This window comes from Apteryx mantelli, chromosome 3 (assembly GCF_036417845.1).
Source record: "Apteryx mantelli isolate bAptMan1 chromosome 3, bAptMan1.hap1, whole genome shotgun sequence".
Lineage (NCBI taxonomy): Eukaryota > Metazoa > Chordata > Aves > Apterygiformes > Apterygidae > Apteryx > Apteryx mantelli.
In genome coordinates this window covers 98,812,202-98,826,820 of record NC_089980.1, presented here as the reverse complement: position 1 = coordinate 98,826,820, position 14,619 = coordinate 98,812,202, and the positions used below count along the sequence as shown (strand labels likewise).

The 14,619-nt window shown below is 38.2% G+C and overlaps 1 protein-coding gene across 5 annotated transcripts in view; it reads left to right on the top strand.

The window, feature by feature from the left end:
- The window catches only part of ORC3 (origin recognition complex subunit 3), a 43,304-nt gene that overhangs the window by 404 nt on the left and 28,281 nt on the right, over positions 1-14,619 (top strand). For 2 of the 5 annotated variants that reach the window (XM_013948879.2, XM_013948878.2), the window contains exons 2-7: positions 3,307-3,361; positions 6,075-6,172; positions 10,944-11,088; positions 12,351-12,455; positions 13,214-13,368; positions 14,299-14,432. In XM_013948879.2, coding sequence (XP_013804333.2) covers positions 3,307-3,361; positions 6,075-6,172; positions 10,944-11,088; positions 12,351-12,455; positions 13,214-13,368; positions 14,299-14,432 — 692 coding nt within the window. Of the gene's footprint in view, positions 1-122; positions 178-3,306; positions 3,362-6,074; positions 6,173-10,943; positions 11,089-12,350; positions 12,456-13,213; positions 13,369-14,298; positions 14,433-14,619 lie in introns of those variants that run through there. The other 3 variants (XM_067294010.1, XM_013948880.2, XM_013948881.2) reach the window with 3 other exon arrangements.

Below are 14,619 nucleotides of genomic sequence, written 5' to 3'. Positions count from 1 at the left end.
GTGCGCCACCGGCCTTGCTCCGTGTGCCGGCTCTCCAGCTTTCACAGGAAATGAAATTTTACAAGTAGCAGTCTGTGCTGAGCTGTCTGCGCGCCCCCTCGGAGCTGTGTCTGCTGTGCACTGAGCGCGGCCGGGCTCCCCTGGGAGAAATAGTGTGCAGTTGTGCACATGCTGAAGGTAGCTGGCCTGAAAAATTGCATGGGCAGTCTCCGTTTTGTTATCTTCTGTTTTCTCTTTTTTTTTCTTTTTTTCCTTCACCCAAGTGCTTCCTATGGTAGCCTCTGTTGTAGTATATTTTTATTATCTCTGTTTTTAAAAAGAAATTGGAGAAAAAAATCACTAAGTTGTATCTCTTACATCACACTGACATCAGCATGTTTTACTGGGAGGGACGGTGTTTATGTTGCCCTCACAAACCCTGCCGCTTAAATACCACTACGATGGAAGTGATTATTAAAAGTGATTCTTTTCTGCCCCATCCTCTCTAATGTGTATAGTCCTGTTCTCCTTTTGCTAGTCCTTGCCCCATGCTGATACCTGTGCTACTAGGAGACTCTAGAGCTTTCGTTCCAGCCCGAGTTGCTCTGTATAATTAGACCTCATCTGTTGCTCTGAGTTCCCTTGCCTAAACTTGGCTCGTGTCCCATGTCTAGTCTTCTTTATATTTTCATCCAGTGCTGTTTCCATGGCTACTTGTTCCCCCATTCCGTTGTTTTTTTCCCTTTCCTTGCAATGTCCAGTCCAGGTCTCTCTTCATCAAATCCCTGCCTTTGCCCTGACTTGCACCCAGTCCTACTTTACCCAAGGCATTTTGGCTTCTCAAAATATGTATGTGTTTCCCCTCTGCCACTTCTGCCTTGCTCCTCTGTTTCTTCTGTTAGCATACAAAAAGCACTTGCAGTTGAAGTAAAATTCACATGCAGCTGAATTGAGCAGTAGGTTTATGGCTGCACGTTTTGCCACTTTTAGCTGAAATAACATTGATATCACTTGGTGTTACTTTTGCAACATTTGTTGCATATTTCCCCTGAAACTAATTTTAATGGTGAAATATAAATAAAACAGTATTTGCTGACACTTATATGTAATGTTAAATTTCTATTTTTGCCTTGAAAAAAATTTTTTTGAGTTGAAAGTTTATATTTGGCCTGTAGTTAGGATTGGCTGTAGGGGAAGTACGTTCATTAGAGTGTTAACGTAGAGGGAGACTTAAAATGTTGTATTGGAACACTAAACTCCTTATTTCCTGTCCTGCCTGATTGTACAGTGAACAACAGCTGTGCTTCGCAGCAGACTGGAATGCATTTTTTTTCGCAGGAAGACTCCTTTTCTTTATATTGTTTTTCTTTGATTTGTGATGTGCTTCTGGATCCTTCAGTGTGGCAGTCACTGTGTGTTTTTACTGTCAGGGGTAAAGGGAAGTACTTCCAAACAAAGTTAAAACTTAATCCAAAACAAGCAGATTTCCACTTCAAAAATGGCTGTTATTTTAAGTAGTTTTGTAGTGAGAAGTCCCTCACTTGTGTCCTGTGTCTTACATGTGACACTTCTTTCCCATTTTATAGCGTGGTCTCTACTATGTCGAGTGGTGTAGGAAAATCTGACACTTGCAAAGCACGAAAAAAAGGACATTTATATTTCATTTGATTTAAGCATATATTGCTGCTTCTTACATGTGCGTGGATTATACAGTTATTTTGGCTTATTCCAGTTACGCTGTCATGAATTACTATTCTGACATAATGTGTGTACTGCAGTATAAGTGAGATTCTAGATGAGCTTTTCATAATGAATTGTTCCAGAACATTTAAAATATGTAGAATAACCACAACCTTTCTCCAGCAATTTTTAGATGGTTGTTAATATATGTGGTAAAATAGAAGATATCCAAAGAAGTACACAAATGTAGTTACGATGTCAATCCTCATAATTGTTTAATACGTTCAATGCATTGAACACACAAAATGTAACAAGTGGATTGCCTTTTGTGCTGTGCATACTTAAATTGTTGCTTTGTTAATGTAATGCCATCTCTTTTTGTAGGTACAAAAGAGGCTTTTTGGGGGGGGTAGATTTTACATTATTATGTTTTGAACTGCTTCTTATTTTAGAAATCGGAAATAGTAATATTTAGAAAAGCTTTGATCTCCGGTTCATAAAGCTCTTTTTCAGAGGAGGACAGTATTGTTATCGATGTTCTGCTTCAGTTTCCTCATTTATATCGGAAGGGAAAGGACTTGTCCAAAGTCGCTCAACAGACAGTGATCAAAATTGAACGCATCTCTGGGTTTTATTTCCACTAGATCATTCTTACAATAGCAGTTGAGCTATTTTAGGCTGAGTTTAGTAATTTTTGCTTATATAAGCATCTCTGTTGGGAAACATGGGATTGAATCTGTCAGCTTATGCACCTTGGACACTTGTATGTTTCTTCCCCTCCTGCATGACCACCTCACAGTGAGAGCTGAGGAAAGCATATAATTTCTGATCTACAGGAGATTATGATTCTTCCAAAAAGATGGGTTGGGGAGGGGAGAAATTTCAAAACTTCTAGAGGAAAATGAAAAAAATCTTCCAGAAGAAGAATACCCCTGAATATTTGTGTTTGATTTCCTTTTCCCTGATGAAGCAGAGATCTAAGTGGGACATGGCTTCTGTTTGGCAGACTACCTTGGAGGCAGGGTCTTCATTTGTCTGAATGCTTTTCCAAACTATTTGTCATCCTGCTTCTACCCATCTTTATTTCTTTAAAAACTTACTTAAGTTGGGATGCGCATGTTGCTCTTGGTAGTAAAGCAGTGTCATTTGCTTTTACAAGTGACTTAACATTCATTGTATTATTCTGGATTTCCTTTTCTGTGTATCCCAGCCTCTTACCCCTCCCCCCCCTTTTTTTTTTTAAAGCTGAAGCTCTACTGAGAACTTTATTGAGATGTCCTCGGGGGATCCTTTTCCTGTAAATTCCAAATCTAGTGAAGGTGTATGAAAAGTTTAAAGATTCTTCTCTGATGTCATTCAGTTGGTAGATGAATTGAAAGACGTAATGGAAAGGTGGAAAAGCCCCTCTCAAGTGTACTGGGAAACTGCTTTCACTAGTTTCGCGGCTTGAAGTTGGAAAGTAAAGGAACAGTATGGAAAGTTAGTCCGTCTGGAACTGATGTCCTTAAGACATTGGCAAATTGGTTTAACTTGTTGGTTTAATGGAACACTGAGGTTAAAGGAGAATAAAGTTACTCCTCTTGCCTCAGGGGCCCTGGTCAGATTGATGCTCATCTTGAAGTTTATATTTTTCTTGCTATTCTCTAGGGCTGCTTTGTGTTTAAACCAAGTCCCAAGAAGAGAAGGGTATCTCCAAAAACAGGTTAGTGCATTTTGGTATATGTTGCTATGCTTTAGAAGGGTTAATCCTGCAAGCTTCAGTTCTGATTGAATTCTGTGATAGCTGTGTGAGGATTTCTGTTGCTCCTTGATGTCAGTATTGCTGCAAGCTGTCATTTCTCAGCAAGTTGTTGGCTAGTGTGAATATTTTTTCAACTGCAGCAATCAAGAGAGCGTTGCTACCATTGTCTTTGCAAAAAAAAAAAAAAAATGTTAAGAGAATTCTTTTCCATGCTACCATAAATAAACTATCAGTAAACTATCTGAAGAGGCTGAGTAAGCCCCTTCCAAGCTGTGATAGTCAGAAACGATAACCCATTCAGAAAACTGATCATATTTTGGATGGCTTGCCTAAGTCTCTTCAGGAAAAGAATACAGAAAAGCCATTTGTGAAGATCCCATGGCTTCTATTAACTAGTCTTTGTTGTATGGACTGGAGGAAAGAAAGTATGTATGCTGTGTATACGAGTCTTTTTTCCATCTGAGAAAGACTGAACAGGAGCGAACCTTGCTGGAGCTACAAATAATGCTGCTTAAATAGTTGTTGTTTGAGAATTGCTCAGGAGACTTACTGTTCTTATTCCCAGGTTAAACTTTTTTTGGCAGCATCAGAGCTGTCAAAAGCTGTATCCACTTGTTTATAAAGGAGAAGGGGGGGAAGTAATTAAGCCAGATCTTTTTGAAATCACCACAGGGTCATTCATTACCAGAGGGACTTACTACAACACCTGCTTTAAAATTAATCCAGAATTGTTTTTCCATGAGAGTTGGCACATCTGTAGCTCAAGGAATAAGAGGTAGGGAAATATAACCCAGCCGGTCACCACAAATCATTGCAAGATAAATAAACCGACAACCAGGACCTATGCACTTAAACCATGTTGGAATTTTACCCTTTACTGAATACTGTGTTTTTGTTTTTGCAAGATTAATAATGCTTGGATAAATCCTGTTAAATGTATTTTTCCAATAAGCAAACACTTTGTGATAGAAAAGTGGATTTGAATGAACTACTCCTGAAAGACAGGCAGAGGTGAGCTGATTTGACTACTAACAAGTAGCTGTTTAGAATGATATTCTAAATAGGCATTCCTTTAATGTGCCTGTGTCCAGTTTGGAAGTCCAAACCTGGCAAGTGTGACGTTTTAGTTGTGTTTGGTAATACTTTTGCACCCCACAAAGGCCTTTTGCACCTTTTATGCCTGTTGTCTGAATTTTGATAGCATAAAAAGAACATTATTCTTTGGTGTAATACATAAATGGTATGGTTTGGGTTTTTTCTTTTTTTTTTTTTGTTTTGTTTTGCTAAAAGCCTAAGGCCTGTGTAATCAAAGTGTTATGTATTTAAGTGATTTTCTTAGGGATAAAAATGTGATGGTTGTTTTGGGGGAGACAAAATGGAGAAAGAGGGAGGGCCCTTGTTCATCATTTACAATTTTTTTTTGAATGTTATTTGCTCATCAGCTGGTTCTTTTCTACAGATCAGACTGCAGCTGATACTCCACTGAATAGCTAGTAAATGAACCTTTTTATAATTTTTTTTTGTTTGCCTGTTTTTATAAGTAGAAAAACCTAATGGCTAAGTTTATTGCTACCTTCAGCAACATTTAGCAGGTTGGTTACTTAACCTTCAGGCCTTCTGTCCTGTTAGCCAGTTAGTTAGTTAGTGTTAGCCAAACCTTAACAGCTATACAAGACCTGCTAAATGTATGCTGGGAGTGTAGAAAGATGGTTCCAAGCCTTACGCGCCCCCCCCCCCCCCCCCACACACACACTGCTAAGAGGAAATGTAGGCTGCTGGAATGTGTGAGGGGGAAAAACACAATGAGCAAAATCTCACTCAGTTATTTTATTTTCTATTCAGTCTTCCATTTCCCTTCCAGCCTGGCCTTTGCTTCTTAGTTGGAGCAGATGGAGAGGTTCTGTACTCATCATTTCTCTGAGACAGAGCAGCACCTGGGAAGCCAGATACATTCAGAAGATGTGCCTAGACACTGTTATCAAAAAGGATCTGATTTTAAAGGCTTGATGGCTTTTTAGGTGAAGCTCAGACGTTTTGCATCTCCTTTTCTTTTTCATAAGGAGCCTGCATAGAAGTGAGAAATGATTTAGAGATGAACCAGAAATGTAGATGTGGTTTGTGCTTAAAAGCTTTGCTAGCATAGTTATGCTCGTTAAGATAATGTATTTAAAAAAAAAAAAAAAGACACCCATATCTCACATAAGGTATACTGGAAAAGGACTGTTAGGTTATTATTTTCAGGAAGTTGATATTAGCTGTATCTTGGGAAAGAAAATGGATTTTTTAATATGTTTATCCTGCCAAGCCCTTTCTGCTTCATATTTGACTATAATAGTGATGGAGAGACAGACCCACAAAGTTTTTGCCAGGGAAAGAGATTTTTTTAATTTGTTTTAATAATGACTTGTTTGCCCTGATTTAGCCTTTAGTTCATCTGAGACTTGAGGTGAAGCCAGCTCTTACCTTTTACTTGCACGCTTGGGTAATAAATTCTGCTTATTTTCTCACTTATTCTACCAGATACCTGCAGTTAATTGGTTAAGAGAAATCATCTCCCTGGATATATTTAAAGATAATGTTCTTCTTTCAGTCAGGTGCTTCAATTTATTCTCAAGAAAAAATGTTTTGTTTTCATAATCTTATTTGCGCTTGTCTTTGCTTTTTGTCTTTCCAGCTGACTATTTCAGAGAAGGAAACAATGATTCTGAGGATAGTGGGCTACGATTTGCTACTTGTCAGTCATTATGGAAACAGATCAAATCCGAAACGGAGGTGAGTCTTGCTGGTAATACTAAAACAGCAGTTTGCATTTGTAACACTGGTGCTTGCTTGCTTCTGGAGATCTTTCTTTCACATGCTTAAAAGAGCAGTTCATTAAAGCAATAAGAGGGCCAGAAATATTAACTGAGACTGAAATTGCTGTCCATTTAAAAAAAAACAAAAAAACAGTTAGACATTGTTGTTAATCACAGAGCTACATGCTTTTGGCGCTTCAAGCTGCTTCCAAGCTTCTATTTTTACTGATTGCCATTTTTATTAATTCCTGGCATATTGCTGTTTTCTACCTCTAATTCAGTTGTGTGCTTGCCAGCCCTGCAAGGATTTTAGGCTGCTCTTGACCTCAGTGTTTGTTACAGAGTTTATAGCAGCCCAGGATTCACAATGTGACTACATTTTATGTGACAACAACTGCATGGACATCGAATACTGAATGACACAACTGCAAGCTTAGTTTATTGACTTAGTATGGACAGTGTCAATGGGCTTGTCTGGCAGGAACGAGAGTTTCTTTCATGCTGAACTGTGGCCTACTCATTATTGTGTGTTAGATGGAATGCTGTTGTTGTGTCCATATAGCCAGCTGGCTTATGTTACAGTATGAATAATTGCTTCCGTATAGCAAGGATTTCCTCCTCTATTCAAAGTCAAGGATTCTGGGCAAGTATTCTGTATTCCTCTGCCTGTTCTTGGGCACTAGGCATTACGAGAATTTTTTTCCCCAAGTTTGTTTTGGGATATACAGTGGAAGCCAGCTGGATGCAGCTTACAATCTGGACCTTTGGGCTAAATTCAAAAACTTCTCTAATTCTGTTCCTACCATTTCACAATCCAACTCACTTTAACTAATCAGCACCCTTTCAAACCATTTCTAACCAGGATGTGCAAAACAGTGCACCACATCATAGTGCTGATTATGGAGAATACACAGAAGTTTGTGGAGTTGTGTTTGATATCTTCCAGCCAACTGCTTCAGTTTGCTAGGTTAGTCACCAGTTTTAGCGATACTGTTGGCAGCTGCTCCAGGTACTGCTTTGTCAGCTACACAATGGGACTACAAGGAAGAGGATGTACCACAGCAACTTCTGGAAGATCTTCTTTCTTTGGCACAGTGTTGCGTGAAGGTCTTTTAAACAGTGCTTCTAGACAGCCAACAGTGGCTTCAGGATTTTCAGGCTGACGATGTGCTTTTTCCTAGAGTTCTCTAAGGACTTGTCCCAGAGCAGCAGGCATGGCCTGTGTATGTGAGAGCCTCCTTAACTGCTCAGAAGCACAGGGTCATTGCCACCTGGAGAATCATCTTTCCTGTCTTAATTCTTCTACCCTTGTTTTCTTTAACGCTGCTAGGAGTTTGCCAGACATGTTCTTCTGTTCTGCCTCCTCCTGATGGACAAACTGTTCATCCTACATTAGCAAATTGACATGGGCTTTGTCATGATAGTTTGGTTTATCCAAGGGCAAATTGCATGCAGTTATTTTTGCTGCTTTATGTGGAATTTTCTTCATCCAGCTTCCGGGGTACCTGTGACATTTCTCTATTAAGTTTTGAGTTACCATCCTCTTATCCCAGCGTTGGCGGGCTGGAGGTGTAAATTTGTTTTGTTAGAATCGTGTGATAACTCAGGTTGAAAGCGACCTGAGGAGGTCTGTAGTCCAAACTCCTGCTTGAAGCAGGGTCATCTGTGAGGTCAGACAAGGTTGCTTGGGGCTTCAGACAGACAGGATTTTTTCTTATGTGCCTTCAAACCCTGGTGTAGTGAACCTGATCCAAGGTAGAATATCATGAGAAGTGTATGGCTTGCTGGTTGGGACTGTTATTCTAGCGGTTCCAGTAGTGTGCTAATGGAGCCAGCAAGATGTTTGCTGAATTTTTTTGTTGGAATAGTGCTACTCGATGGTTTGTTGGTAGGCTGTGTGGTTGTGCTGGTGTTTTTTCAGTTTTCTTGGGCATCTGCTGTCTACCTGGGGTCTTGAATAGTAAAAAGGTTTTGACTTTCAAGTACTTAGTAAGGCTAAGAGTGCTTTGCAACAGACAGACCGTGTCTATAACAAAATGTGTTGCAGTGGTGGCGTCTAGTGAGGACAACCTTGCTGGCTTTTTACAACATGAACAGGGGGAGAAGTACTGCAGGAATTCTGCTCTTGTCTTTGATTTTTGGACCTTTTTTTGTTTCAGTGTTGTGGGGTATCCGAGTTGTAATCCCCACATTGCTGTCCTTTCAGCAACAGCCTTGTAAATGTTCTTAATAACATACATCTCCTTGAGAGCATTCAGAAACATTCCCTTCCTGTAAGGTGAGGAATTCAAGAAGCACTACAAGGATTAGGTAGAAGGACCAAGCCTGAATGCAGGGCTGTAGTATGGTAATTTTAGCTCTAATGTGGAGCTACTGATTTGCAGACCATACAACGGATAATCATGACGAAACCTAGATAGGTGTCAGTATTAGCAGGGGTTGAACTTCCAGTTAATAAAATTTTTCCAGAGTAAGCATGGTCATGCAAGTAAATCGGGTGATCACCTTGAGATGCAGAACAGTTTAGTATTGTTTCTGGCAGAGTGTCAAAGAAGTGCAAACTAAGACTGCAAAAATCATGCCCTGAATGCTTGCATTCATTCAAATGGCCCATGCACACGAATCCTTTATGGAATCTTTTTATGTTAAGAACAGTTAATGTAAACACAGATTGTGCCATTGTGCAGAAGACGAGGTTACTTCTCATCTCTAATTGGTGAGGCTCTTTCGAATCTTTAGTGAATATGTCACAATGATAACCACTTAAAATGAGTGGCTGATCTTTATAGTAATTAAAGGTTTTTCCTCAAATGAAACAATATAAGATTAGAAATAAAAGGCTTTTTAATAATTTAATGTTGTCAAATTAAGTAGATGCTTGGGTAGATAACTTCCCCACCTGATGGCTGTTGGTTTTTTTATTTTATTTTTTTTACGCAAAGCTGTATGTGAAAGTCTGGACTCTGAACTTGACTCTGGAAACACAAAGCAACTTCATACCTTTCTTTTAAATAAATTAGAGTTTGTCCTCATACAGCTAATTTTTCTCATCTCTTCGCACTGGAGTTATTCCTATGGGTTTCTGTCATCAAGTTTACTTACCAGAATGAGAGAGTAAATACTACTAGAAGGAATTTTTGACTGTAATTTGAAAAGGTCAGTACAAAGTACCTCATAGGGACCCATTGCTGAAGCAAAGTGGCTGTATTTCAAAAAAATAATGTGCTGCTATGGATTAGTAACTAATCAGGACAACGGAACAGGAGGGAATGGTCATCTTACAAAATAACAGCCACCTACTAGTACTATGCCCTGTAAAAATCTTAGGACCACTTTTAGTTAACATTATTGAATGACAGTATAAAGCTTGATTACTAAGACTAAAATTTGCAAAAAAGACCCATAAAATTGCTTTGACAAGAAAAGACTGAGGGATTTGAAGCTAAGTAAATGTGTAGTGTTATAACAGACTGAATTCCGTATTCACAAATGCGTGTTGGAAGAAATATACTGTAACCATGCAAAGTAAGGATTCAGGATCTTTTTAGACTGGCTCAGTGAAAATTTCTTGTACAATAATGTTTCAAAACTCAAGGTAAAGATATCTAAGGATTGTTACGGGATGTATGGTAATACAGAAGCTATTATGATACTGTTATAAACTGGTAGCACAAACTCTTCTTTCTAAAATGTCATGTAAAATTCTATTTATGACAACTCCAAAAAAGTATCAGTTGTGAATTCACAGATGGGCAATGAACATCAAAAAGGCCAGAAGAATATTTTGAATCAGTAGAGGGTGAAAAAGAGTAAGATTATTTTTGTTTACAGTTGTATCGGTTATTGACGAGAGCAGACCGGGAGCTGTGATCTTAACTCCTTTGATAGCTGCTTCATCCATACTGTTAGGGACAACCTTTGCAACCTCATTTAGAGTCAGGTTCACAGCTGCGTATGTGCATTCTTGTTTCTGACATCTATGTTCTAGAGCACAGATTGATATCCTGAGCTTCAGAGTGCAATTTCCTTGTCTGTCCTAATAGAAGGGATATTTTGATTTGGAAACAGAACTTAAAATGCACATACAAAATAAAAGAAATAGATAATTCTGCCAGTGTATATCTACCTTTAGGAGTAGTATCTCTTCCCCCTCTCTGCTCCTTCCTCCCCCCCACTATATTCTTGTATGGAGATCATCCTGAAGAGCAAAGGATAGTGTAGCAAATGAGGCAGTTGTGTAGTTTAATATTTTTTTTTTCCTATGGTATATACCTAGTGCTTTCCTTTATCATTGTGTTTGCTTGTTTGTTCGTTTTTCCCATTTTGAATTACAGGACCTGACTGTTTGCAGGTGTTTTGTAAGCCAAGAGGAAGTAAAGGGAGTTTGCATGAACGCTCTTCCAGAAACTGTGTATTGTTTTTTATTCGTGTGGTCACTTACACTTTGTCAGTATGGGTTTTTTTTTGTCCTTTGAAACCTGTTGTGTGACAATGCAGTACAGCAGTGATGCGCTTGCTCTCTGAGTTATTGTCAAGGAATTTGTCCAAAAGTTCCAAGGTAGCAGGAAATGTCTATGCTTGCTGCATAGTGAATAAATTAGCGTATTTATAGTTTACAGGTAACCACAGTGTTGTTTAAAATGTTACCTGCGAGTTTTAATTCTTCAAAGTCATGCAGGAAAGGGGTGGGAAAAGAAAGATATTCTTGTGTTTCCGCATTTGTATTAATACAAACTCTCTGTTTACAGCAAATACAAGAAGAATTGAATAAACAGTTATTTGATAACCTAGTAAGTTTTCTAAGACGGTCTCATTCTGAGTTCCAGGAAAAGACAACAGAATGGACTTGTCGGATGAAGTCCAGAGAAATCCCTACTGCAGCTCTTGTTTTAGGTAAATTCTTTAAAGGTGTTTTGTGTTATGTCCATCAGCTCTCTTAGAGTTGCTTAATGTTGACACAGGCATAAAAGGAAATTATATCGCTGACTTGCAGCAACATCAGCTTCAGAAACATTAACAGAAGAGATTGGTGGGCTCAGAGTAGGAAGCAGGATTTGACTTACTTCTCTTTTGTCTATATGCATAATGGTGCTATAAGGGAACACTTTCCCTAAAGGGCTGTCTTAGGCAGCTGATAGTGATTTGTTTGTTGTCCTAATGGACTGGAGATACTTTGGTTCTATTGCCATTTTTGTCACTAACTTCCTTAGTGGTTTCTATGACTAACTGAGATTATACAGCTTCTGTATTTCTGATATATGTTAATAAGTTGATTCTTGCCATTCCTCTTAGATGTAGGAAAGCAGTATCCTTATCTTGGAAAAGAAAAAGCAGAGTGTGAGAGAGGTAGCTGAAGATCTTACTCTGAAGTTGTTTTCTCTCTGTTCATCTGTCCTTCCATCTGTCCATCCTTTAAATAGTTGGCACTGTAATCCCAAACCTGGTTCAAGGCGACCTGATTGCAGTTTCACTATCCTTTTAGGGAACCTAAGATCAGGCCTGTGCTGCAGATTTAACAGTTGACCACTAAGAAAGCCTAGGAGGTTAGTCTCCTTCTGTAGTTAGTGGAGAGAGAGGTTCCTACTCTGAATGACTTTGTGGAAGAAGCTGTGTGTTGCTCTCTGGAGGGGCCTGTCCTTTTCTTGGTTGACTAAGGATATTAACAAAGGGAGTAAATGCTGAGTAACTCATGATAAATTTAGACTGTTGTTAGTACTAACTCATAGTAATTTTCCTCCCTACATAAACCTTGTGAGGATCTAGGTCTCAGGTGTCCGAATTGCATTGCTTTTAGAGCAGATGACTTTCAGCTTCTTGTCTGCAGGCCTTAGATGACTGTGAATAACTTCTGAGGGAATGAGTGGCAGGAAAGTTAGAAAAGAAATACTGTTCCCTGTAGATTTGCACCCCTTTCCTACAAAAAGAAAACTACTAGAAGAGTGATCTTGACAGTTTCCTGGTTCCTTTAAATCAGCTAGTATTAATGTGTACGTCTGAACTTGTGCCTTTTTTTTTTTTGATCTTTTCTCATATATGATTTTTGACTCCTTCCTTGAATATTTGTGGTATCCTCTGTTTTGTCTGCTGTTCAATTTATCATTCAGTGACTGTAGTCACAAGTTGCAGGAAAAACACTTCATTTCTTTTTCTTCTAGGTGTAAATGTTACAGATCATGATTTGACATTTAAAAGCCTCTCAGAAGTCCTTCAGAATAATATTACTCCTTATGTAGCCTTGCTGCAAGCCAAAGATTGCCCAGGTAAATACTGCAATAGCTTTGCTTCTTCATCTGAATATGCTGTCAATTAACTAGAAATTCTAACTTTTGTCACTATATCTAAGAATAATGGGATGGAGGGATCTTGAAAACCTTCTGAAGATTTGCTCAATCCCATATTTATGTAGTAGCAATGCCTGCTGTATTTTAAGAGATGTCCAGTTCTGTTTTAAAATAATGAAATTTAAAATACTACTTAGTTTTAGTATAAATGTCAAGATCATGCTGCGTAATGTATTGCATGTTGATGTTGCAGATTGGCTTGCCTCTTGTTTGATCAGACAATATTTGTATGCACTCCACTTTTTAAATGCTTACAGTCACTTTATTTCAGGAAAGGAATAGGTAGAATAACATCTCCCCCATACACACACCCCCAGTTCCTTTTTATTATTTAAATAAAAAGATGAAAATCAGTCGTGGTGGCATCCCCCAACCTCTTGATTGGCCTTCTCATTTTTAGGTCACTGGACCTATTTTTAGGTAAATGGCCCACATCTTATCCTGAATTGGTGCTATCTTGGCAAATTGATAGGATAATTATTTTAAATTTTTATTATATGCTTTCAAGGTTCATGAAGCATATGACATGAGTGTTCTTGAGAGAAAAAGAGAATAAAGGGAAAAATAGGAAGTAATAACTTGGGGGAATTTTCTGCAGAATGGGTTTGGAGAATATTTATGATTCTAGGTAGCTGAGCAAATTCTCTTCACTGTGTGTCTACAAATGTGTTGTGAAGGCATAAAAAATCTGATGCAGAAGTTGATGGGGCAGCTGATGAACTGCTATATAGATGTGGACTCATCGGATGAGGAGGACTGTGTTCAGGTTTCCCAGAACAGAATACGTTGTTCGATGGCTTCTCTTATCAGCTGGTATGAGAATATAACAAAGGTATGGTTTTTGTATCGCTGGTTTACAAAAGTGACCTTTAGATTCTTCTAGAAAAGAAACTGAATAACTCAAGTTTATATGCACTAATGAAAGAAATGCCAAAGGTAGCCTTTTCATTTAATACTATGAAACAACTGAGGTCGTTTGAATATAAAAATATCTGTAACAAATTTGGAGTTAGTTTCTGAGGTATGCATGTCTGCTGTTTTGTCACAATTCTGAAAAACAGACAAAAAGTAGTATTTTATGTTACGTTTCCATTGGAACGAGAAGCTTAAAATGCAGTGTCAACATCATGCCAGATGCTCTTCTCCCAGCAGTGCTGAGATGTTCTGTTCATCAAAACAAAATTTTAAGAACAGCCATCCAGGGGAAAGGCACCATATTAGTGTTAATGTACCAGTATGACATCTGCAGCCTCTACTACATTGACAGGGAGTGCGAAGATGATTTCTAAATGTCTTTTATGTATTTTTACGTAATAAAGCTAATGAATGCTGTTTTAAGTTTTGTTTCAATGTCAAATAAAAACTAGAACTGATTTTATGACTTCATTGGAGCAGTGTGCCGAAGAAAAATTCAGTTAGTACATGCTCTAACTATACTGGATAAACCAGAATGTTCTGTGTTCCCAACTACAAATCTACCCCCTTAGTCACAACAGAATTTCACCAGTTCTCTCCCACAGAGCTGTCTTTGTCCTTGTTGGAATGAGTTTGTTTGTTTGTTTTTAATCTGTTTATTCTCTGCACTTCCCGCTATGCAAGATAGAGGAAAAAAAATTATAACTCTATATGTTAATTACAAATACAATCATAGCAAAAAGTCAGTTGTGTAGCTTTGGAGCATTATAATGTTAGAGACATGTGGTTCAATCTTTTTATTTTTTTATTTCTTCTGTTTTATAATGTATAACCAATAACTTTAAAGAAAACAGATTCTGAAACTCCAAGCAAAAAAAGAACTTCTTCCAGACACTTGCAGTCTCCTCCAGTTGTGGTTATCTTCAAAGATATGGAAAGTTTCACCACAAAAGTACTTCAAGACTTCCTAGTCATCAGCAGGTAATGTGATCTGAGGTTTTGTTCTTCTATTCTTTTGTTCATTTTCTAGTTGCAGCTATTTTGAAGTATAATAATGAGAGGACTCTGTCAGTGGAGAGCTGGAATCAAATATTGCTGCTGCTTATTTACAGCATTGACCAACTTTTTGTTAAGTTTTGGGGATAAATTAGCCTAAAGCTAATTTGGG